The sequence below is a fragment of the Prionailurus bengalensis genome, chromosome A3, assembly GCF_016509475.1.
Source record: "Prionailurus bengalensis isolate Pbe53 chromosome A3, Fcat_Pben_1.1_paternal_pri, whole genome shotgun sequence".
Lineage (NCBI taxonomy): Eukaryota > Metazoa > Chordata > Mammalia > Carnivora > Felidae > Prionailurus > Prionailurus bengalensis.
Window position 1 is genome coordinate 139,908,689 of NC_057354.1, and position 24,623 is coordinate 139,933,311.

General features: G+C 54.8%; 1 protein-coding gene, 1 long non-coding RNA gene and 1 pseudogene across 2 annotated transcripts in view; 1 reads left to right on the forward strand and 2 right to left on the reverse strand.

Moving 5' to 3' along the window:
• The first annotated feature begins 7,967 nt into the window (after positions 1–7,967).
• LOC122467040 lies at positions 7,968–10,257 on the forward strand. The gene is made up of 2 exons (XR_006292834.1): positions 7,968–8,190; positions 10,001–10,257. It is a non-coding gene; the product is annotated as an uncharacterized LOC122467040 (long non-coding RNA).
• Positions 10,258–11,428: 1,171 nt separating this feature from the next.
• Positions 11,429–24,623, reverse strand: part of SNTG2 (syntrophin gamma 2) — a 138,313-nt gene continuing 125,118 nt past the window's right edge. Inside the window, exon 16 of the mRNA XM_043604659.1 lies at positions 11,429–12,685. Coding sequence (XP_043460594.1) covers positions 12,551–12,685 — 135 coding nt within the window. The 3' untranslated portion in view covers positions 11,429–12,550. The remainder of the gene's footprint in view (positions 12,686–24,623) is intronic.
• Positions 22,504–24,613, reverse strand: LOC122466895 (annotated as a pseudogene).

The window sequence follows — 24,623 nt, forward strand, 5'->3', positions numbered from 1 at the left end:
GAGGGGCCAGCGGCCTGGCCACCGCGACGTCCACCTGCATTCGGGGTCACCGGGTGCCACACCCGATTCTGGCCCCACTCGGGCCCAGGCGGAACCAGGCTTTACGGGACATCTGTTCCGGGTGAGGCCTGGGTCCTCCACACCCGGGGTCCCTTCGGGCGAAAGCACTCAGTGCCCACTTAGTGCAGACAGGACCAAGCACAGACTGGGTGATCGGGTCCGCCCTGCACCCCTCGATTTGCATCAGGAGTATCAGGTCGCCTGTGCTCTCGGGCCCTCGCTACTGGCCTGCTCGCACAGGCGGCATCGTCTGTCACACTGCTCCCCACGGGGGTCTCGGGGTTAAGTGTTGGCTTTGGGCTCCCGGCTCCCAACCCTCCAGCCCACACCTGTGGACCCATAATCCCAGATCTGGAATTTATCCCAGTGACAAATACTCAGACGTGTGTGTGCAAGATATCCGTTGGGGAAGGGCTGAGATGACCTGAGTGGTGGTCGGGGTGGAGGGTGGGTTCGGGGGGCGGGTGGTGCAGCCGTGCCCTCAGGTGGCCAACTCCCCCAGGCAGGGCGTGGGGTGCCAGCAGGAGGGGGCAGGGGCAGCGGGTAGGGGGACCTCCCTGCAGCCTCAGCTTTGCTGGAGACCCACGGGCCTGGCCTCGGGGGGCTCACTGCCTGGGGGAGGCCACTGCTGACTCACCTGCGCCTTGGCCCCTCTCCAAGGCGCCCGGCCACGCTGCCCTCAGCATTTCAGGCAAGGGCCAGAATGACGTCTGCAGACAGCAATGAAACCACAGTCGTTTCTAGGTGTGCAAGGTGTGAGGGTCGGGGGAAGGGGCAGGAAAAGGAACACTTTTTCAAAGGGCTTTGTTTTTTACCTCTATGGCTTGAAATTTTGCCATGAGATTACGTGTTAGAAAACAATCTATATTTTTGTAAACGATAAAAGGGATTTTGAAAAGATCTTCTGTAGCCTTAGTCGTTACTGATTGACTTGCCAAGACACGAAGAAGATAATGTGGAATCTTTGATTCTTGCTAAAAATCGAGAGTAAATTCACACCTACAATAAAAGCTCGCGTCGGCTCCACAAATGTGCAATTTGCTTTCTCGCTTGCTCTGCTTGGTGATTTCACACATTGTGACAGAGAAGTTCTTTCCCTGAGACATGTGCAGACTTGAATCACAGATATTTCTGGTCATTACGTAATAGCCCGTTACAGCATCGCGTGTCCTCTGTAACTCAGGAGTCTCCCTGCCGAGTTTTGATCATATTTCAAAAATTAGTTTTCTAGGTGTGAGAAGCGTAGGACACAACGCTGAGGGCCCAGGCCATCCTGAAGGACTGAAGGGCTGTGTGTCCAGCAGGGAGGGTGCCCCAGTGAGCCCTGTGGTGCAGCCATCTGCTTCCCTGTGGCAAAATGGGGTAACTCGCTCAGGAAGCAATAACAACTGCCCCGTTAAGAGAATTCACAGGACAACATACTGCACAAGATACGGGGGCAGTGGGGTTCCTCTGTGATAAGGTGCCCAGACATGAACAGTAATTATCAACAGACACTGAGGACACATGGCACCTGTGTGGTCACAGGAAGTCCTTATGACATCTTTACAGGGCACGTGCCACCATTTCCTTTTTCAGATGGGAATGCTGAGTCTCAGGAATGCGTTAAGTTACTGCCACTAGTTGGGACCTAGTCGGTGTTGAGTCTTCAACGTAGGGCAAGTCTTATTTCAAAGTAGCTTGCATTTGAGGGGCTCCTGGGTGGCTTGCTTGGCAGGCGCTGTCCAGCAGAGATGACGGACCGGCCTGGCGGTGAGGGTGGCAATGGCCGTGCAGCAGCATGAACTGAAGGCAGACGGTGCCAGCCACAGGCTCAAAGGGGTCAAGACAGTAAAGTTCGTGTTTTGTGTATTTTGCTACGATTACAAACTCCAGGATCGGTGGTCTCTGCTTCCTGCTCTCCGTCCTCACTGCGCTTCTCTGCTGCCTCACCACCTAGAGGCCCCCGCCCAGTCAGCCCGCCCCAGGCTGTCCTGGCCTCACCTGAGCTGGGCGTGGGCGGCCTCCCCCATGAGTCAGGTGCAGGCTTCCCGGCTGGAATGTGTGGCCACTGCTTTCTGCCAGTGGCGCCTGCGCTCCACAAGCTTCAAGGTTGTAGTAAATCACAAGGGAAACTTCTCGGAAGCATCGCTGGGCCTGTATCGGTTTGAAGAATGTCTTTCTTCCTGGGTTGGGGGCAGCCCTTTGGCCAGGGTGACGATATTCCCGTGGCGTGGCTTACAGCAGGCCCCTAAGAGCCACCCAGGCGCCAGCCCCTCCTGAATCCACCCACTCTATCGGATGTGCTGGAAGCTTCCGGAACCTTCCATCATGAGAGCCACTCACAGGCTCACTGATGCCAAGTGCCCCATGCCCCCCTCGGGTTGGCTTACATCCACCTGCCAAGTGGCACACACACACTCTTTTTTCCATGTCGTCACTGTGTTCCAGAACATTCTGTTTCTTCTAAGAAAACCTCTCAGACAGAGGTCATTGACCTTTCTGCTGGCATATTACTGACGCTGAGCGAGAAAAGATAACTCTGGGGGTTGGTCCAAGGCACTCCTGGTGGGAGGCTCTGGAAATGAGTTTCTGGGCTGCTTCCCACACCTGTCAGGACGGGCGCTGAGAGTGTTTTACAGGGAAGGCCTGGGGTGAGTAAGCATAGATTTCTCCAAATTTGGGCTGCTTCACAGAGCATGTCGACACTAAACAGGCCGCCTGTGATGGGGTGCTATGCTCAGTGTGTGCCAGTCAACCCTCTAACGGTGTGGTTGCCGCGGACTTGCCCCTTGTGGCCTTCCAGCTTCACCCGAGTGCACACACTCCACACTCACTAAATTATTATGGGACCCTCAGGTCTCTGACACTTTTCTTCAAGGTCTTGTCAGGCATTTATCAGGTCCAGTTTGGGAGAAGACCCATTTCTGCACGTGGCTCACTGCCCAGACAGGCCAACCTCCCTCCAGCCTTGGTGTCTGATCTGAAGAGCCGTGCCCAGAGCAAACCTGTGGTCCAGGCTGATGCGGCTTAACCTCCGGGTTTGGGTTCAAGGTGTCTCGTGGCTGCAGCTGCTCAGGTCTGGCACCTCCAGCCACCACCTGCAGGTGACATGGTGGGCGTATGCAGGACTCCCATCAGTACCAAGCCCTGTGCCCTGGCTCTTGGGCTCTGGAACAGACGGGCCCGAGCTGTGGTTTCTCCCACCTCCTAAGCGAGGACACCGGGGCGTAGAGAGGTCATCTGCTCCAGGCTGTGCAGCTCGTTAACCCTGCAACATGGGCTCAAACTCTGCATGGTTTTAAGGCACACACCGTAACCCACGTCCGGAGCTCAGACAAGGATGTGATTTTCCAAATCAGAGCCTTTGCTCACCTTGTAGGGTGCCATGATGTCGGCCTCTGTGGGCTGACATGTCTTGCTTGAAGACATTAGTACACTGTAAAATTTTATTAGTGTATGTAAAAGGTAGACTTCAGGCTTTTACACAAAATAACCCAATTACCAAAAAAGTTATCTGTCTAGATACATTACGCTTTCTTCCCAGTACGATCTGTCTCCCAGATGGAACCGTGTACTCTGTGAGGAGGAGTCGGTATGTCCTGGTGCAGCTGGGACTCTGGCTGTGGGACTGGAGTTCTGGGGTAAATCCTGAAACTTGCATGGAATAAAACTGGAAGAATCAACTATTTTCCTTTGATGCTGTGCTCAGGTGCACAGGCAGGAATCCTTTGTGAGCTCTGTGACCATAAGGATGAACAGATACAGTGTCACAGCCACTGCGTGATGACCAACACGGCCATTTATTCTTGTCTCAGGTGAGACGAGGCGCCCTTGAGGAAGTCATGGAACAGATCAGGCTTTCCTCCCTTGGAAAAATTACTTTTGAGTGTTCACAAATAAATGGAAAAACAAACAGATTTTTCCTTGACCTTTCGCGAATTCACATTGGACGTCTCTACAGAATCAATTTGTCAACAAACTATGAGCCCAGGCTGTTGATTCAACTCTCGACTCCCACGACTCTGTTCTTCAAGACGTAGCGTCTGAGGTTCAGCGAGCGTGAGGCGGCCCTCACGGTGCCCCTGATGAGACTTCTATGAAGCCTGGTATCTCCACTTTTAGAGTTACTCCCTTAGGCTGACTTAAGAGACCGTGGCCCAAAGACTCTTTATCAGACGTGAGCTTCTTGACCAGAAAGTTGCAATATTAACAGGCATCTTTAGGAGCTCCCGTGGAAATAAAAATAAGATCTGTGGGCTCAGGCGCAGCAGGCGCAGGCAGGTGCGGGCTGCTGGGGGGAGGAAGCCTGGAAGCAGGGAAAGCACCAAAGGGAAGATGTGGCAGAAGGGGCTTCCCCTGCCCCCTCACGATTGCCATGGTGGCTAAGGCCGGCAGAGAGCGCCAGCAAGGGTGTCACAGCCGCCAAGGACAGCATCTGGGGTGTTCCTTAAATCCCTCTTTTCTGGCTCAGATTTGTCCCTTGTCCCACGCGGTTGCTGGAGGGCGGGTGCAGGAATCGGTGTGCCCTGGCTAAGCCACAGGTGGATGCCGCACCCAGGAGGGGCTGGGGTCACACCTGCTGAGAGTCCCCCTCACTGAGCCTGTTTAACCTCCTGGCCTTCACTCTGAACAAAACCCAATACCCCTGGTTTATGTGGCTTACCCCAGACACTTTGGATTTCCAGAATCAGCGCCAAGTGTCTGTGCTGAGGCGCTCAGATCTCAGTGTGCTGCCCTCAAAGACGAGGACGATTCCCACTTAAATTCCCCAGAAATCCTCCAGCCGCCGAGGCACCGTCTACTCAGCCTCCACCTGTCCAAGGGGTGTAAGGCCCTCAGCTCTTCCAGAAACTTCTGATTCACACAGAGGTGTTCTTCACCCTCCTGGCAAGCAGAGGTTCACGAGCCACCCCCGGGGTGCCCAGAATTTCACACGTCTGTCTTTCTGTCACATATACTTCTGTACATTCCCACCTACTTGTCACTCCCGTGCAGGTCACATCTCAGAAGGGGAGTTACTCTCCCTGGGACACGTGAGGTTCGGGGAGATTTAGGAAGTCCCCTTCCGCGGGAAGAGCCAGCCGGCCACTCTGTGCTCTGAGGCCCCCTGCCCTGCTCTCCCCACGTGTCCGTGGCTGGACGGCAAGGGCTTTGTTATGTGAGTTCTAGCTCTCAGACTCTCGAGCCTAGAAAGTGGTCAAATCTGTGCTGAACAGCCCGATGGATGAACGAGGGGGCTGACGACAACATGACACCCAAGGAAGCCCAGCAGTCCCTGCACTTACCCCCTGACTCCTGGGCTCCTCCCTGGCCTCCCCGCCTGTCTGGGATTTGTAGCCCGAGACTGAGCCACCTGAAGCCCCATCCACGCATCTTGCCTCCCCGAAGATCTCTGCTTTCCTGGCGTGTTCCACTGGGGACACCGTACCTGCCAGCTCCCCTGCCCACCCCCACATCCTGTAGGGCCCAGCGCGGAACAGCCTCTCTGGGCTACCAGGGCCTTCTGCCTGGAATGGGAGGTGCGAGCATGCTGGGAATAACGAGCAGATACTCATCCTCTCCACAGATGCGGGAGGGTGCCACATTCCAGGCACCTGTGTGTCCCCGGCCCCTAGCATGTCTGTACACAGCAAATGCCCAGGGAATGTTTTCTGAATGCTACGGCTGGAAGGCAGAATAAGAACATGTTTGAGACCGCAGCTGATGGTGCCGGGTCACCAAGGTCCAGATGAACGAACGCAGCCATGTTCTAATAAAGCCACATTTACAAAAACTGTCCACGGATCCGATGTGGCCCACGGGTTGTGGTTTGCTGACTCTGGCTTTCAAATAACTTTTTTTTTTTTTTACATTTATTTATTTAGAGAGAGGGAGAGACAGAGAAAGAGGGAGAGAGAGAGAATCCCAAGCAGGCTCTGTGCTGTCAGCTCAGAGCCCGACATGGGGCTTGAACTCACAAACAATGAGATCGTGACCTGAGCTGAAATCAGGAGTCGGACACTCAACCGACTGAGCCACCGGGTTCCCTGTGCTCTCGAACAACTTAAAGATGCTTATTAATAATTAAAAAAAAAATAGAGACAACCACTCAAATTATTTACACCCTGAGTTTGAAATTAGAGGGAATGAGTCAAGAGTGACTGAATTATTCCCTGAATAAAATATACATAAGTGAACACCAGCAATCATCCTGAAGTGCTCAACTGTGGGTCCGGCTGCACATTCTGGGCACTTCCACGGTTAAGTCACTTCTTGAACTTTTCATTTAGGGTGGGATCAAGGCTCTGGGGGCTAAGCTGACAATAATTTCATCAGTTCTGAGGATGTCGGATCTGAAGCCAATAAGGCAGAGCCGTGGCCCAGGCCCGTGGCCTGACCTTGCATTTTTTAAATGCGTCTAGGCTCACTCTGAGCTCTTATGAAGGCACAGAAAATCCCTAACTCCTAGAGGAAGAAGGTCACACGACATTCCATAAGGCCGCTGGTGAACCTCTCATCTCTGCCGCCGAGCGTCGGTGAGAGAGGGCTTTGCACAGAAATCCCCAGATCGCCTCGAAGCCGATTTCTGAAAAGGCCTTTCACGAACCATGATGGGCGGTGGTCCCCACGTTACCTGCAGGGCTCCCGAAATCTAACCCCCCCCCCCAAACCTATGGGGATACGACTCTACTTCTGTGTAGGAGTCACAATAAACGGTAACCAGAGAGCCCACCTGAGGGCAAACAGGAACTCTGGTTTACCTGGAGGAAACACTGTGCATGTTCTTTGTGTTTTGCATTTACCCTGAATTCCGGTTTCAAAGGAAAAGTTTATTACAGGTGAAAAGTTTTTCTTGGGATAAACACATATTATTGAAGATTCTCATCTCAAGTAAACTTACTGTTAGGTACCAATAAAATATATACCCTTTCTCCCGGCCAAATGTATGTCTGTTTTGGACACATAAACTCAGTCAAATTGATGTTCCTCCTAGTGCTCTGGACTAAAAACAGTTGTGTCCTCATAAAGTTCACGTGTTGAACCCGCCCCCCAGCGTGGCTGTGCGGGTGACGGGGGCAGGAGGGTGGCGCCTGCGTGATGGGGGAGTGGTGCCCGTGCAGCAGAGACCCCTGCCGGCCCCTGGCCCTGCACCACGGGAGGACACGGCGAGAAGTCGGCATCTGGGAACCAGAGCGGGTTCCCCCGAATCTTCTGGAGCCGTGACCGCGGACACGGAGCCTGCGGGACCGAGGAAGTGGACGTCGTTGTTCCCACGTCACCCAGTCTGTGGCTCCTGAGCGCAGCCCGAACATCTAAAATGCTCACTCCCCGGCAAACTTCCGCCGCCTTACCATGACTCCGGAAATCAAGTGACGAGGTATCTGCCTTTGAGTTTTTAAACAAACACACAGAAACGAGAATTACCATCTAAGCCAGTTTAGGGAAAGCCTGCTAAGGCGGCGCGATTACAAACTGCCGAGCTATAAAACAAACCAGCTTCCTCAGCAGGACAGAAACATCCGTGAGTCCTAGCACGTGGTACAGACTTGGGTTTACTACAAAGCGTGTTGTATCACGGGGCGATTACCTGTTTGGAACCGCTCTGTCCATGTGCTTCTGAAAAGTGCAGCCGGAACGGGAAGTGCAGTCCCACCAGCACCGACACGTCGGGGCCTGCTGTCACCTGTGTCCAGGTGCCTGACTTGGGGCCGGTTCAGCCGTGCACGCGCACTCTCCAGCAGAGCGTGCTCTCCAAACGTGTGCGTGCTCGCTCCAGGCGGGCACGCCCTCCAGCCGGGCGGGCTGGCTTCTCGCCGGCTCTTCCAGGCGTGTGCGCGTGCTCTCCAGCCCTCTGCGCATGCTCTCCAGCCGTGTGCGCATGCTCCTCCAGGCGTGTGCGCGCACCCTCCAGCCCTCTGCGCATGCTCTCCAGCCATGTATGCGTTCTCCAGCTGGGCACGCATGCTCCTCCAGGCTAGTGAGCTGCACCGGGCTCGGGCTCCGCACCGCCCGGCACCGACGGGTCATTCCACGGTATATGTTAAATAGTTGAATCCAGGGTCGTGCTTCCACCTCAGACTTCCACGTGTGTCTCATAGAAGTCTCTATGAGCCCGACTTGGATCTCCTTGGATTTACAGGGTGGGCTCTTCCTCAGGACGTAAGTCGGGTAGGCAGTGTCTTCTGAACCGTACACTGTCCTTTTGCCCCCCGGCTGAGGCCTGCTGAGAGCTTTACAGAGTTTTTGCTGTGCATTTCACCATTTCTGCTTGCGACTTAGCCGTGCTCTTACGTGTGGCTGTGCGTCCGTGCCCGGCGGTCAACCCACGGAGCTTGCTGCGGCCAGGACCCTCCGGACACGCAGAACCTGCGCCCGTGGCAGCCTCCACGTCCTTCCGGGGTTTTGACACACACGGAAAACGCTTTTCCTCGGCGACGCCGTGCTGGCTGTCCCTGACCACGGCCGTGTCTGCGTAACATGTGTGCAAGTGCACATGCCCACCAGGTGCGCCGTTTCGCGGGTAGGGGCGGGCGGCCAGCGGCGGGCAGCTGTGCAAATGCGCCCCCGCCTGGCGGGGTTACGGAGTCCTCCCTCCTCCCTGCAGGCTGGTACTCGGGCTGCGGGGTCAGGCTGCTCCCGTCCGCACGCGGGAGGACACGGCGGCAAATTCTCCACTCGGGACCCAGCCTTGCTTGTTGTGAAGGCAGGACGGGGCCGGGCTCTCCGTCCTGGACCAGGTGTTCCAAACCGCAAGGCCCCGCGGTGACCCCCGCAGGTGCCCCGCAGCATCCGAGAGGCGCCGTGGCAGGATCGTATTCGTGCTACGGGGACGCCCGCGTGTGCACCGCATAAGGGACAGACGTCCAATCATGTTGTGATTACACCCGAAACTAGTGTAACATCGTGTGTCAGCTGCACCCCGCTTAAAAAGTAAATAATAGATGCATAAATAATTAGCCTGTGAAACCATGAGGACATACAGTCTGGTTCCCGAGTTGAATAAATCAGTTTTACTTCCAAAAAAACCCAAAAAAGTCCTGTTGGAATTGGGGAGGGATGGGTTAGGAACTGTCTTTGCCTGTTCTGTTGCTCCAAACTCTGGAAAAAAACAAGATGATAATAATTGGTATAATCTCCAATCTTACCCCTCCCCTATTTTTGTGCCTCTGGACAGACGACATCAGATGGCCACCAGTCACTGAGTGGGAGGGAAGGGATTTACTCATGGCAGTCACCACAGGCCCCAGTAAAGAGAGGTTTTACCGTCAGCTCCCACAAATCGTCCACAGGGACAGAAAAATAAACCAGGACCTTGTTGAGTGTTTAGGGTTCCACGGACACTCCTGTGATATGCTGAGCGTCCTGAAGGCAGAAAACAGTCACGAAAGCTCACCGGCAGGCGGAGAGTGCAAGTATTAGGTCCTGGGGGGTGGGGTGGTGCCAGGAAGTTGCTGGTTGTGACAAGGCCTCTGCTGGTTGGACCCCCAGGTCCACACACACACACAGCTCAACGAATATGGGAAGAGGTTCTCTGGCACCTGCCTGTGTGTGGAGGGATCCAAATGCAGCTGGATCCTTTCCTTACGTGCAAATGTCGTTTGAGGTCATGAAAATACAGACCACGAGGTGAGAAAAATAAAGTTTGTGTGAACCATGTAAAATTGTTCCTGACGCTCAAACCTGCTCACGGTCCTTCCTAGGACACCCGCCTCGGCATCCAGCTCCCTGGTCCCCACCAAGCGCCGCTGGCTCCTGTCACTTCTCAGCTGTGCCCCCCCCCCCCCACCGTCTCCGCCACGTGCAGGTGTCTTTGCTTCTCCTCTGGTGTTAGCGGGTCACTTTTCCTGCCAGCTCAGAGCCCACCGGGCCTGTGAGAGCGGTCTGGGCACGAGACCCGAACCCCAGTCACAGACCAACGCGGTGTGTCCTCTGAGACACCGGTGATGATGTATTTGTCATTTCATTTCCTTGCCTTCAGGATGACGGACATTTCCTCCTCCTCCTCCTCCTCCGCCCAAGACTTAATAAACCTTCAAGATGAATGTTCAGCTAGCAGGGTCACTAACGGGATGCACCTACTCAACAGCATCCTGCCAGATGCCCACGTGTGGATCGTAAATTAGGTCAGGATCCACGGCATGGATTGAGATACTTTCCAAGAGGATGTGTTCCCACTTTGACTACAATACTTCGTCACCGGGCAAGTTTTCTGCTGTTACTGTTGAAATGGAATAGGAACATGTACAAAAATGGAACAAAGGGAAAACAGGCCACATTTAGAAGATACCGGTTACTACTCTCCAGGGACAGGCAAAGACAAAGTATGACCTTGGGGTTCCACAGGCCCTGGGCTGAAGCGTGTCTCACCAGCTCCACGGAATCCGTGCCGGGGGGCTCAGCCTGGGGACCCCAGGGCCTCGGCTCACCCAGCCCCACAAATAGCCTGGCCTTCGACCTGGGCTGAGGCCTGTTCCCTCACCTTCATGGTGAGAACGAAGTCAGACCTGTACCAGGTAGGGAGCGAGTTGAAAGGGGTCGTGTGTGTGCGGCCCTCAGCATGGTCTCCAGCACCGATGACTTTGCACACGAGATCAGTGGATGATTCCCACTGTTAATTAGGATGGTTACTGACAATTAGGAATTACTGATAATTCCTAATTAGAATGCAAAACTGGTATTTTAAGGTTAGCTGCACATCCCAAATGAAAATAAAATAATTTCTGACCCAGCACCCTGACAGCCTGGCGTGAGGAGCAGGCCCCGCCTTTGACGAGTCCTGTTTCCAAACCAAAGCAATAATTGTCGTTCCACCCCCACCCCCCACCCCCACCCCCCACTGGTCACAGGGGCCTGAGCAGCCTGACCCGTGTGGCCACGTGAGGGTGGGGATGACTCCCGTGGCCACTGGGCAGGTGCACAGAAATGCAAAGGGAAAGACAAGTGGGCACATGGCCACTGCTCATTTCCGAAAAAAAAAAAAGACTTTTGCTGTTTTTTAATTTTTAAAAAGTTGCGCATCTTTTCAAAGAATTGTATATTTATACAAATATAAAAATAAACTTTAGCATCAAATCTTCTTGGGAAAATATTAATCGTTCGTTATTATCCAGTAAAGGTACATTTTTTAAATCTCTGGTTTTAATGAAAATAAACAAAAAAAAATCCTCACAATTTCTTCACTCTGGTGAAGAATACCTTCTAGTTTTGAGTGAGCTTAGACTCTTTGGCTCCGGCGAGGAAATGGAGAACCCTTAAATGTGGAGGCCGGCACGCCCCCACGGAGGAGACGCCGCAGAGGGCTGTAACTTGGTCTTCAGGTGGAAATGTTACTCCTGCTGCCGCGAATGTTGATATTGATGGGAAGTGTGACGTAAAGCAAGGGAACAGACGTCTGCAGAGAAAATTGTTGCCTCGTGCTCTGTGAACACCGTTCTCCGGAGTATTATTTAAAATTCACCTTAAACAGTCTGCTGCTATTAGTTTTCCACAGAGGCCCTTGCGATGTAAACGGGAATTCTAGATATAATACCTATGATACACATACTGTGTACAGAGATCTTCTAGAAGGGAGATGCATTTCAAACACCTAAATATTAGTATGTGTTTAATATATGATTATAAATATTTGATGTATATTACAAACCAAAACGGTTCTTCTTCCAAAACACCGACCGACAAGAGGTGGGTGGGCTGCAGGGAACTGACGTAGCCGCTCAGGTCCACACCCGCGGGGCCATGGGGCTGTCAGCACTGCACACCTGCTTTCCTGCAGCTGCAGGAAACATCTACCTGTTTTCCCAGAACTGTTTTCCGGAACTTTCCAGCCCGGTGGTTTATGTGCTTCCTGTCCTCACAACCATGAGAAATGAGGCTGTGACCTGGACTTTGAGAACAGTCTGTCTCCCTAAAAGAAGATTCAAGGGTTCATTAAGTTGCTTTCAATGACAAAAATAGAAAGCGGACCTTCTTAGAAGTGGTAAACAGTACAAAAACCAAGGAAACTATGATAAAGGCTATATTTCACAGGTTAGGAAAGTGGTTTAAATTAGCATATAAGTGATGCATTATGTAATTACAGTTTATGAAAAGGTAGTATTGAAGTTAATTTCCTTTCCCGCATACTTCTCATTTCTCACGTCACACCCTTACTCAGCCCTCTGACAAAAAGGGAAGACAAGACCCTTCCCTGTCTGAGGACCGTAAAGCAGGGGATTCTCAGGATTTTCTCACATTTTATGAAAATACAATCTAGAGGATAGTGATGTGGGAGGCAGAGGGCGCCGGGCAGAGCCCACCGTGGCCTGACTCCGAGACGGGCCCGCGAGGTGCATCACCTCCAGGGACGCGGACGTGTGTGAACGCAGCTCCACCCAGCAGCGCCCTGGCCTCTCAGATCTAAGAAGCGTGATGCGTCTCTGGAAACTAGTGACACGTTTTATTGGTATCACAACTAGAGGCTCATTATAAAATCACACAGAGTTGTAATATTTGCAGGAAAGAGTCATTTCTTAAGAAAATAATTTAATGCTCAGCGCTCAGCAGAAGCACTTTTCCTCGCGAAGCTCTGGCTGTCCATGAATGCGGGGTCCACTGAGGCCACCTTTGCTGCTAGGAAGGCGTGAACACAGTGCAGGACGGCTGTCAGGTCCGGGAATTCGAGTTCCTGGAAGAAGAATAAGAAGATAAGATGAAACGCTGTGAGTCTTAGAAAAGCACATTACAAAAACACGTAACAGATTCTACGCTTTTTGAGCTCCCAGAAAATCACTCAAGTACAAACACACATGGAATAAGGATGGACTGAGGTCCAAGCAGACACCTGCGGTCTCACGGGACACAAACAGGAAGACACTACTTGTTTTGCAGGGACCCCTGACAGATCGGGCTGACAGCTTCATTTTCTTGCATCTCATACAGGTGATGCCCCTTCTGGGTGCCGCCTGGACCCCGTCTGCATCAGGTTGTGGGCTCCTGACCGGGCGGAGCGACTTCACTCAGGCCCCACTGACGCCTGGCCCGGTTGGTGCTTAGGTGAAGTTGTGACGGGGTCTCAGCATAGCAGGGCTCCTGGTGTTCAGAATTCAGTAGGACTGACCACTGTGCGTTAGCCGTGGTGTGTGTGTGCATGCCTGTGCATGCGTATGTTATGTGTGCACACGTGTGTATGCCTGTGCGTGTGCAACCATTCGTGGAAGGAACCGCCAGCAGCGGGTGAGCAGAGCGCGTGGGGCTCCCGGGCACAGGTGGGACCGTGGCTCACCCTCAGGCTGTCACCAGCCCAACAGGAGAAAGAGGAAATGATGCCCAAGGGGCAGGTTTCCTACAGAGACAGAGGTGCCCCATCAGGTAAGAAAATAAAAGTAAAAACACTCGAACTCCTGGGTCCCTCCGTCCCCATGCAGAAGATCCCAGATGCACCTGAAACAAAAAGGAGTCACAGACGGCCTTCCCTGTTCCTGAAAGCCCCACCCAGGTGCCCACGACCCTCCAGTGCGCTCGTCAGCCACGGACCCGCACGAGTGAGCTGCCACGGGGTCATCAGTGTCCTAACATTGCTGATGGTGACATGTGTGTCCTCTCTGGCTGCCCTCCCCACCCCCATTCTACCCGTGGAGAGAAAGCTTTAAATGCATTACTCTGACTTTTTTCTCTCCTACTTTGGCACAATGAAGTCCCAAAATAGTTGAAAACATCAAAATCCCTTTTAAGATGCTTGCTACCCGACTGACAGCTTAACTAAGTCTTGTCTACACCCCCTGTGCTCTACACTGTGGACACGGCCTCAGAAGGAGCCAGGTCACTGTCCAGGATGATAGGCTGGCTCGTCTATTCCACAGACCCACTCCTTCCCGCACCTCCGAAGACAGGATCTCTGAGATGCACGGAGGGCATCTGCAGGAGGGTTGAACCCCGCCCAGAGGGGCACCTGCCCACAGATGGGCCGATGAGGTCCCTGTGCTCGGAGCCACCGATTCCAGGTACGGGAACAAGAAGGGCCCCTTTTCTCTGTTCCACTTTGGATCAAGTTCCTTCTTTACAGGCAAATGAATCTGTACCTTGACAGCCGCATGACTGATTACTGCTTACTTTCACCCTTTCTGAGTAATGACCAGCAAGGTGTCTTAGTGGTTCGCGGTGCACCCTCCTGCGACAGCGTGCTAACACTTACGTGTTCCCGAGGAATCACCTCGCTCCGCAGCCCTCGCGTCACCACAGGATCTAGAAGCTGCCTGGACCTCCTGGCAGACCTCACCCCAAGCCAGCCCGCCAGTGGTGCCCACACCTTGGGACTCAGTCATGGTGGTCTTCCCGGAGGAGAGGAACTAACGAGTCTCCCGCTAGAAGGAACACGAGGTTCTTGCAAATCTCACACAAACCTAATGCAATTTCTGCATTTACAAGTCATAATTACTGAGCTTCCTGAAGGGACATTTCAAAAGAAGAGCTGCCACGTCCACGCGATATGCCTCAAGGTCTTGGTTTAACATCTGCAAATTGGAAACTGCTTTTCAAGTTCCCAGAAGACTTGTCTGGAAGTGCACGGCGCCGAAACAAGGAGCCGGGCACCTCCAGCACGAAGGCCCGCGGAGGGCGACATCGATACTTTCTGGCCCCACGTGTCGAAGGCACACACAGAATCTCTGCTCACACCAGTAAATTCCACACAAAACCACAGTCGACGGAGTCAAAATCCAGGAACCAATTTAAAGCCTCCACTCTAGGTTTTCCAGATACTGAGTAAGCAGGCGCCCTGTGAACCTGCAGCCAGAGACCCAGCTACCTCCGGCTGGTGTCCTATCCACGTGCCACCAGCAAGGCTCTCCGGTGACACTCATCGACCTGAGCAGTCATGTGTGGAGTTCTGACCTCATGCCCGCCAGGCAGTGAAGGCCCAGCCTGCACTGACGCCACGGAAAGCCACCCACGGACAGCCCCCGACGGAGAAGCCCCTCCCCGCCCAGCCGCCAGGGAGAACCCTCCACAGAGAACCCCCCCCCTCCCACGGACAGCTCCCCACGGAGAGCCGCCCACACTGGGGGAGAAGTGGAAGCGTGACGGTATGCACAGAGCAGCGCCTCCCCAAGCTGTGTGACGGTGACAGGTGCTGAGGCGGCGCGGGTCACTGGGGGGGTCGCCATGCCCCCGAGTCCACCAGGTCGTGTCTCTTGGAGTGCCATGCTGTGTGCTTTGTCTCTCAGATCTTCTTGACTTAGGATGGGGCATCGTGGAGGCCCCCTCAGCTGAGCAGATGAAGGAAATGGGGTCTGTCCCCAACGGAGCATGTGCAGCCTTAAAAGGAAGGAACTTCTCCCACCTGCTTCAACAGGGATTAAGGACATGAGGTTGAGAGGAACAAGCCGGTCACAGAGAACACACCCTGTGTGATTCCCCTACACGAGGCGCCTGAAGTCACTGACACGGAGGGAGGACTGAGTGCTCGGTGAGGGCGCAGAAGGAAGGCCCTCCCCGGTGGCTGCAGCGCCCGTGACACCGTCCCGGCTGTGCGGACCCTCAAGCCTGTCCTTCAGGCACGTTCTGTCCTCCTGCACTGTCAGTCACTCCCACTCACGTCCTGCAGCACCGTCAGGTGCAAATCGTGTGCATCTTACAGACAAGATTGGTGAGGTCCTGAGAGCCAGGCCGCACGCGCCTGGGGATGGACTCGCCTGCACTCGGCCCGTCCGCCGGCCCCCAGCACCTCGCCCACGCCTCTTTCTTCGGTGGCATGTTTGTCCCAATGACCTAGAGTTTTAGAAACTGTTGTTAAATATTTCACGGTGGCTGAAATAATGATTTGGACTACGACTCACAGCTTATATAATCATCCACTTTTGAGTGTTTTAATACCTAGAACTTCTCCTTAACGAAGTAAAACTTCTTAGGGAGCCATGTGTGAATTCCCGGTGTGAATCATGAGGTCGCCCGGAGCTGAGACAACTCTTCTTCCTCAGTCCTTGCTCCGGGCCTGCAGCATCGATCGCAAGAGTGACGCATCCAATCAGTGTACAGATGTCAGAATCACCTGTGTGTCCCCAGTAAACCTCCTCCAGTAGAAATCATCACATCGCTATCCATATTTCCTTCTCGGTGCACAAATCAGTGGCATTTGTCAGAAAGTGTCTGAGGTGACGGACGTCCCTTCCAAAGCCCAGCGGCCAACATCAGGTGCCCTCTTTCCCTAATAGCCATCGGAGACCCTGTGCGAGGGGACAGTTGAACGTCCACCACCATCTAAGAGGACAGTTTCCACTCGGCCACAGCGATCCACACGCAGGTGGCACTTCCACGGGAGCCTCAGCCTGTCCCTTCCCCACGAAGGCAACACAGAGGCTACGGGGCTAGTGAGCAAAGCCACACGGGAACAGATGCTGGCAGAACACAAGGACGAACATCTGGGATAACAGACGCGCCTTGTAATCGTCCTGAGATGCACACAGGCGGGACTGGAGACCGCACCCACCTTCCAACCCTGCTGGGAATCTCCCCGGGCCGACCGCTCCCGTTCTCTGTTGGGTCCCCCCCTTCCTCGAGGAAAGCGCTCCCCGTGACCTTTGCCGCGTCCTCTGTGACTCCCCTCCTGACACTGCCGCCTCACGCCGGGAAGCCTGATTCTCTGGCTCATATTTGAAGCCACTTTTTCCTCTTCGGCAAACAGCAGAATGATAACTTCCTAAGTTTTATTTATGTGAAAGCTCGGCACTGTTACCTTGCCAGGACGTTGAGAACGTCTGAGTCTCCCAACAGCTCTGTGTCTGTTCCCCAGGGACACGTACTGGAAGGCCGAGCGTCTGCTCTGGGAAGGCTGTTTGCACGAGTGTGGTCTCGAGCCTGCAGCAAGTCCACAGGGGCTCACACGTGCCAAGGGGGGCTGCCAGGCTGTGAAGGGCACCTCCTTTTCTCTGCTGTTAGAAATGTTTTATTTGGAAATTCCCGTGTTCTGACAAGGACACATACTCTCTTAGGCATAAACAAAGTGAATTTCCCACAGAGCTGGTAAAGGTTTTCCCTGTGAAATTAATATAGAAAACTAAAATAGAAATAAGTGTCTTAGAGGGGGCGCCCGTGCGGCTCAGTGGGTTAAGCGTCTGACTTTGGCTCAGGTCATGATCTCACAGTTTGTGAGTTCGAGCCCCACGTCAGGCTCTGTGCTGACAGCTGGGAGCCTGGAGCCTGCTTTGATTCTGTGTGTGTCTCTCTCTCTGCCCCTCCCCTGCTCCCACTCTGTCTCTTGCTCGCTCAAAAATAAACATTTAAAAAATTAAAAAAAAAATAAATACAGAAACCAAGAGGCCTCATCCTGGGCAGCCAGTGAGTCTGACCTTTGTCTCTTAATGGACTGGGGACAATTACAGAGGGGGACATGGGCCCAGGCTATGGGCTTGTGTCACTTGCCCACAGCACTTGGTGGGCTGGCCGGTTCTTGGGTCCTATTCTGTCATTCACAGGCTCAGGCCGGTTCTTTCTTTAACTCAGGATGTGCAGGCTCTGTGTTTAGACCACTGACCAGACACACGGGCAACTTGTGCTCACCGCTCCACACGGCCAGGTGTCCACACAGTGACGAACACGGAGGAGGCACCGTGGACGGAGGAGATGGTGTCTGAGGCGGGGCTGCCCGGGTCCTGGCTTTCATTCCACAACCAGTCGTCTGTGATCCTCAGCAAGTGCCCTGCCGGCGACCCCAGCACTGGCACCTGGGCCTCGGTGGGGATGCCCCTGTGCAGGTGCGCAGGTGAATAACGGCGCACGGCACCTGCTGTTATTGTCGACACATGAAGGTTCGCTAGGGAAGACCCAACGAGACAGCTCGGTGCACAGACGCTACGTGAAGTCTGTTTCTGTTCAGCTACAACAAGCACCCACCCACCCATTAAATTCTTTTTTCACTTTTTGAGAGAGATCATGAGTAGGGGTGAGAGAAGAGGGAGACGGAGAGAGAGAGAGAATCCCAAGCAGGCTCCACACTCAGCACAGAGCCCCACATGGGGCTCGAACCCACAAAGTGTGAGATCATGACCTGAGCTGAAATCAACAGATGCTCAACCGACTGAGCCCCCAGGCACCCTGGCACCTTTTAAAGAAAGCCTGTGCTCCTTCTGGGTGGGCACCGTCCGTAGCCCAGCCCCGTGAGGGCGGCCAGGGCACCAACGTCCACATGAACAGGCGGTGATGGCCGGACAGTGTCCTCTGAAGGCTCAGAAGAGGGATGTGTCAGCCCAGGCCTGGGCCAGGCTGAATGACACCTGCACTGTTTGTGTTTCAGGCAGAACCGATGGGTGCAGCTCGTCCTTAAAAACCACATTTGTCCCACTTAAGTTACATTCCTGCTACCTGAGCTGGTGGCCTTCAGCGCACTGGCTTCTGTGTTCCGCGTCCTCATGCCCAGGCCCGGGCAGCCATACCGACCTTTGCCCTCAAGCCCCATCCCTGGCCCCCTGCTCCTGCACACGCTCCCTCTCATTCCTTCCTTTCCTGTTTCCAGAAGGGTCTGCCACCTGCTGGCACAGCTCTGTGCTTGGGGACAGCGGCTATAAAACCCCTTTTTGCAGCTTTACAGTTTCTGGTGGAGGTGATGCAGCCTCAGAAGTGAGTGAGCCTCCTATCATGACAGAAGCTCATCGACGCCTCGGCACAGACCCCTGGAGCAGGAAGGGGTGAACCTGATCCGGCTGGACGCTGTGTGGCCTTCGGCAGATCCCTGTCTGTGCAGAATTTCCTGACTTGCCCCACCTGCACGCCGGGTCTGTCCTCCATCCACCCCCTGCCCTGCACATGGCAGGCCCTGAGACAAGGGACCAATGGAGAAGGTCCCCACGCAAGGCACGGCATCTGCCCTCTGCAGCAACTTCCCGTCTTCCCAAGGAGCGGGCGGGCTGTCACCGGGAGACAGCGCTGTCCTCTGTTGAGTGGGGACGGGGACAGGAGGCTCCTGTTCTTGCAAGCAGTGGTGTGCTGATGTCCACCTTCCCGCGGGCCACAGTGCCCTGGCTCTCAGGGCCGCCTGGCGTGGGGTCCCCGCCACCGTCGTTGGCAGCAGCTGATGGCGGGGTGTCGCGGGAGCTGGGCTCCGGGGGCGCTGGCCTCTGCTCAGTGCCCGCACCACCTGTCACGGCCCAACCCTCTGGGTGTCACCAGCGTGCTCCTGTGCAGGACCCGCTGGTGGGGAAGCAGGACCTGTGAGAAGCTCATCCTCCAGCCCCAGAAACTCAGGGCAGCTCGGGCAGATCAAATTCCTGTCCCCGGGGACTGGCTCCTTTCGTGTGAGATGAACACGGAAAGTCTGAGTTTGAAGGCAAGTTGATCTCTTTCACTTTATTTTTTACACCGAGGTCTTGCAAAGGAAGTGTCTGGAAATCCCAAAGGCAGCCGTGGGTTCCCATAAGGTGATGGGGCAGCCCCGTCAGCGGCTCACGGCACTGGTAACGCCACGGCTGTTAGAAATCCACTCAGACTCTTTGGGAGAGGGGAGCCACCAGGGGTCACTGAGCCCCTTCTAAGAAAGCCCGTGGGCTCCCGTGGTGCTGTCACTGTGGGGTGACGCAGCTCGCTGAGCAGGCGGGGTGCAGCTCTGTATTCGTGGCCTCCTCTTGTTCCCACAGTTTAAAAATCAGAAACCAAAAATAACCTACTCCTCGCAATGTGCAGATTCTCTTACCTCTGGGACGGGAGCAGCCTGTGCTCGAGCGGAAGGCAGGCTTCCTGGAGGCCTCAAGCTGCCATGAGGACAGCACACAACCAGCTGTGAACCCCGGCAGACGCTTGCAGGCTGAGTCAGGAACTGGAGCTGCCCAGGGAACCGCCACGCAGGAGCCTGCCCACGGGAGCCGCCCCACGGGAGCCACTCCACGGGAGCCACCCCACGAGAACCTTCCCATGGGAGCCGCCCCATGGGAGCTGCCCCACAGGAGCCGTCCCACGGGAGCCGTCCCACAGGAGCTGTCCCACGGAAGCCGCCCCACGGGAGCCGTCCCACGAGAACCTTCCCACGGGAGCTGCCACTCTGGAGCCACCATGAAGTGTGGACTTGGAAGCTTAACACTCGGTTGCTGGGCAACAAGAAAACGGACACACTGGATTCATCAAAATTGAAACCTTTTGGCATCAAAGGACATTTTCACGGGAGTACAAGGTGAAGACAGCCTACAGACGGGAGAGAACACCCGTAAGTCGTGTTTCTGATGTGGGGTTAACACCCAGCATGTGTGGAGACAGAACTCGCTCAGCTCAACCAGAGAGAGACACACGGCTCTCCTAAAAGATGGGAAAGGACTTGAACTGACCTCTCCCCAGAGAAGGCGCACGAGTGGCCAACAAGCTCAGAAACGATGCTGCACTCCACTAGGCATCAGGGACGTTCACATAAAAACCAGAGGAGACCCCGCCTCACACCCACGAGGGGGCTGGGATTTCACAAAACAGAAAATAACAGATGGGCGAGGGTGGGGAGGAACCAGGGCTCTCGTGCGCTGGTGGGAAGTCAGCCCGGCGGCCCCCGGGACACGCCCGGAACCGCCGAGCACACGCTTGTGCACCAGCGCTCGCAGCAGCTGGAAGGCGGAACCAGCCATGTGTCTGTGGACAGGGGCTGAACACAACCTGGCGTGTCCACACACAGGACACTGCTCGTCTGTCCCACGTGGATGGACCCTGCACACGTGGCACTGAGGGAAAGAGGCCAGACACGAAGCCACTTCTGCGTGGTGCTCGGGACACATCCACGCAGACAGAAGGTAGACTCGGGGTGGGGGGTGAGGGATGGGGACCTCCCCTCCCGTGTTTACTGGAAACAGCGCTTCCGTGGGGCATCATGGGAAGTGCTGGGGACAGGCGGAGGGGACGGCCGTGCACACGTTTCATTCTATCGTATAGAAGCTGAGTGACGTGAGCTTCGCATTAAGCACCCCGGGCCTCAGTTTCCCCACGTCCACAGCCATGATGACATCCTCCCTCCACAGAGAAGGTGGCAGAGAGAACGCCCACTCTCTCAGGTCTCCTTGCAAAGACCATGTACAAGGAGCGCCTGGCTGCCTCGGTCGGGGGGAGCACGTGACTTTGATCTTGTGGTTGTGAGTTCAAGCCCCACGCTGGGTATAGAGATTACTTTGAAAAAAAGGACGTGCACATCAGCAAAGCTTCCAGGAACCGCTAACTGCAGGGAGCATTCATTAATGGACAGCCAGATGCTTGTGCGGGTGACGACCCACAGACGGAACCAGGCTTCCCAATGCCAGGAACCCAGGTCCAGTGTTACAGCCATTGGAATGGCACCTACAGTTATGTAACCTCTCTAAGGAAAGGGCCGTCACCATGGCGCAGCCATAATCAAGAGGAGGGAGTCTAATGGGACAGAAAGTTCTTAGGAAACTAACTCTGTGACGCTGGCACCCTCCACCATGGGCTTGGGAGCACGAGCCGTGCAGCACTGTGTGTTACATGGTTGTCCGTCCCTAGTCCCGAATATCTCATTCACCCCAGGTCCCGACATTAACGGAGATCTGTGCTCCAGCAAGAGGCCCGTGGACATGGCTGATGCTGGACCCAGGTCTTCCGAATGGAGTCGACAGGGAGGCTACCGCTTCCCTGGAGGAGGAGCTGACGACCACGGGGTCAGACTGAGGCCAGCGGACGAGAAGCCGGGGTGGCTTCATGGGGGTCAGGCTGGCGTCTTAAGTCTGGAGACAGCGGGACCGTGGCTGGCACACCCTACTCGCCCCATGTGGGGGAGCGAGCGTTTCGCGGATCGTGGAGGTGCCCTGGTGGCTGTGGGCCAGCTGGCTGCGCTCCACGGGCAGGTTCGCGACAGCCTTTCTTCTGGAAATGGGAGTGTGATGACGTCCCAGCTGGAAGGATGGCAGGCGAGCTGGAGAGTCCCGTGCTCCTCACTGAGCTGCCGCAGCCACAAGCTGGGGCGCCAGGAGCCTTCCAGGAGCAGGCGTCCAACACTGTGCTGGGGGTCCCGCGATGACCCCAGACCTACCGACCTCACGGAGCCCCCCCACAGCTGGGCTCGCAGGGGCGGAGTGCCAGCGGCACATGACCGCTGTCTCTGCCCTGGTGACGTCCTCTCCACAGCACTGGGCCTGAGGGATGGGGCACGGCTCCCTGCGCTGCTCAGAGATTCGGTTCAACTGCATCTTCCGTCAGTGTGAACACTAGCTCTGGACATGTGGCCCCCAATGGGCTCAAAACCAAGACAAGGACGTCACCTGGACCCCTGAAGGCTACTTCATTTTTTTCTTTTTCTTTTTTTTTTTTTTTTGCTCTTTGAAATTTAAAGAAAAAATTTATTGAAGATCTGAAAAACAATTCCTAAAAGATTGCATTTTCCAGAAAACTGTAGCTACACAATGCATTGCGTCTATCATGTTAACACGTGCATTAGACACAAATACAAAACCATGAAACAGGCCACCATTCTTCAGCAATCGGAGCAAAGGGACGATGCCTAAGGAACAGCATGGACGGCCTGCAGGATGGGCTCTTTAAGCACCACAAAAAAAGGAGTACAGACGGATGAGCGTGTTCAGGTATATACACTGAATCGAACCTTTGGCACTAGGAGTCAGAGCAGTTTGTTGTACGGCATTGACACGTATTACAAAATTGCATGGTGTCAAAGGGATAGAACCAGCAGCATTCGAAAGCAGCTTTGTTGTCTACGCAATGAAACACTACAGTATGTCTCTCATTGTCCATCACTGAATACACTGGTAGTGACTGAAATGAAAAAAAAAAAAGGAAAAAAGGGGCTATAACCCCTTTTATTTTCTCTGTTTAGGATCAAACAGAAAGCAAACACCAATTCTCTTGTACGCTAACGTTTGCAAAGGACATCATTTGTATAAGAGGAGGACCAAACAAAATGTGTTTACAGAAATCCAAACAGAGTGTCAGCGCCTCGCCTCACACAGCCTTCCGATGGTACTCGGGGCGGGGGGTGGGGGCGACTTCATAATCGCTAGCACTAAACAAGGTTGCAGAATTCCTTGCCAGCCACTTTAGGAAATCATGAAGAGAATTCAGCAACAATCATCAGAGGCGTATAGGCCAACACGGCCGCGGTTCGTACAAACCACCTCGGTGGATGCGGTGCCCTGTGCACCTGGGACGTGGGCGCGTCCGCGTGGCCTGCGAGCATCTCCGCGTACTGCGGCCTCTCAAATTTGTAGAGCAGCTGAGTCCCCAGCATCACATTGAGGTTCTCCTTTATCCCGGCCACCACCTCGTTCACAGCGGACTCCTTATTATCTGTGTTTCCTCGAGGTTTCTTGTAATTTGCATAATCCTCTGGAATGGAATCCACGTTCTTCTTGGCAGGAAGATAAAAGCGTTTTTTGCCGGGGAATTAAGTCCCAACCGTCCACAAGCCGTGGTTTCAGTTCTTTGGGAATCTTGACTTTCACTTCAACTCTGTTCATGGATGTTTTCTCGTTCTCAACCGAGAATGAGGAAACCATTCTCTACCTACCGTTCTCTACCGAGTGGTAGGATCCACTCGGGCCCTTTTCTTGCGAGGAGGCTGAGGTGTCTCCATTTCCAGGTGTTCTCTGTTTGTTCTTTTTGGTTTTCACTTCGACGCTTTTCTGCCGCAGGCCGGCCGTCTTCTTCCCCGGGGCAGTGCCTCTCGTCTCCCCTCTGCACACCACTCCTGTTCCCGCTGTTTCTGCCGACTGGAGTCCACGTGTTTGAGTGCTCCGCTTTCTGGAACCCGTTCGTCCCGGTTTTTATTCCAACCATTGTAACGTATAAAGCATGTCGCTTGTCTGTCCTTTATGGCGACCTTCACGCACTTTGCCTCACGGAGAAGAGGCCCGTGAAAGCACAGCACTCGCTCGCCCTCCTGGGATTTGGGCTCCTGTTTTGGCGCCGCTTGTAAGCGGTTTGCCCCCGCCTCCCCCTTCTCCCACCGCCTACTCTCTACCCCACCCAGCTCCGCGTCGGACGCACCATCAGGCACCACCAGCTCCACATCCCGGGCCCGACCTGCCAGCGCCCGCGGACCTCACGCGCAGCCGAAGGCAACTTCATTTCTGGGATGAGCCACTCAGCAGGCCAAGGGGGCAGCAAAGGGGTTGGGGGGGGGGGGAAGAGATTGGGAGAGAGAGGGGGAGTAGGGAAGGGAGGAGACAGGGACTTAGGGGGAGAGAGGGTGCAGGGGAGACAGGGAGGGACAAAGGAAGAGAGGGGGAGGTTGGGAGAGCGAGGGGGCGTGGGGGGAAGAGACAGAGAGCGGGTGAGCCTGCTGTCGCTCGAGCGTCCCCGTCCCTGAGAACAGGTTGTGGAAGACAAGAGCACAGACGTTCTGGAAGGGGCTGCGGGCACATGTACCTCGGCTTGGCTCAGGCGCCTCCTGCTCACGCCGTCACGTGGAACACCCCGTGGCCCGTCCACGTGCCTCCCTCCCTCCGTTGTCCGCTCTCCGCTCCACCGGGTCGGCTGTATGGACGACAAATGCCGTGGCACCAACACTCTTGGCCACGGAGCTCAGCAGCCACGCTTCAGTTTCAGAAACGCAACCTCCTTTACTCGCTCTCAGACGCCTCAAGGACACCTGCGTCCACGTCCGCCCTCGTCTTTCCTTCTGGGGCATGTTTGGCCCA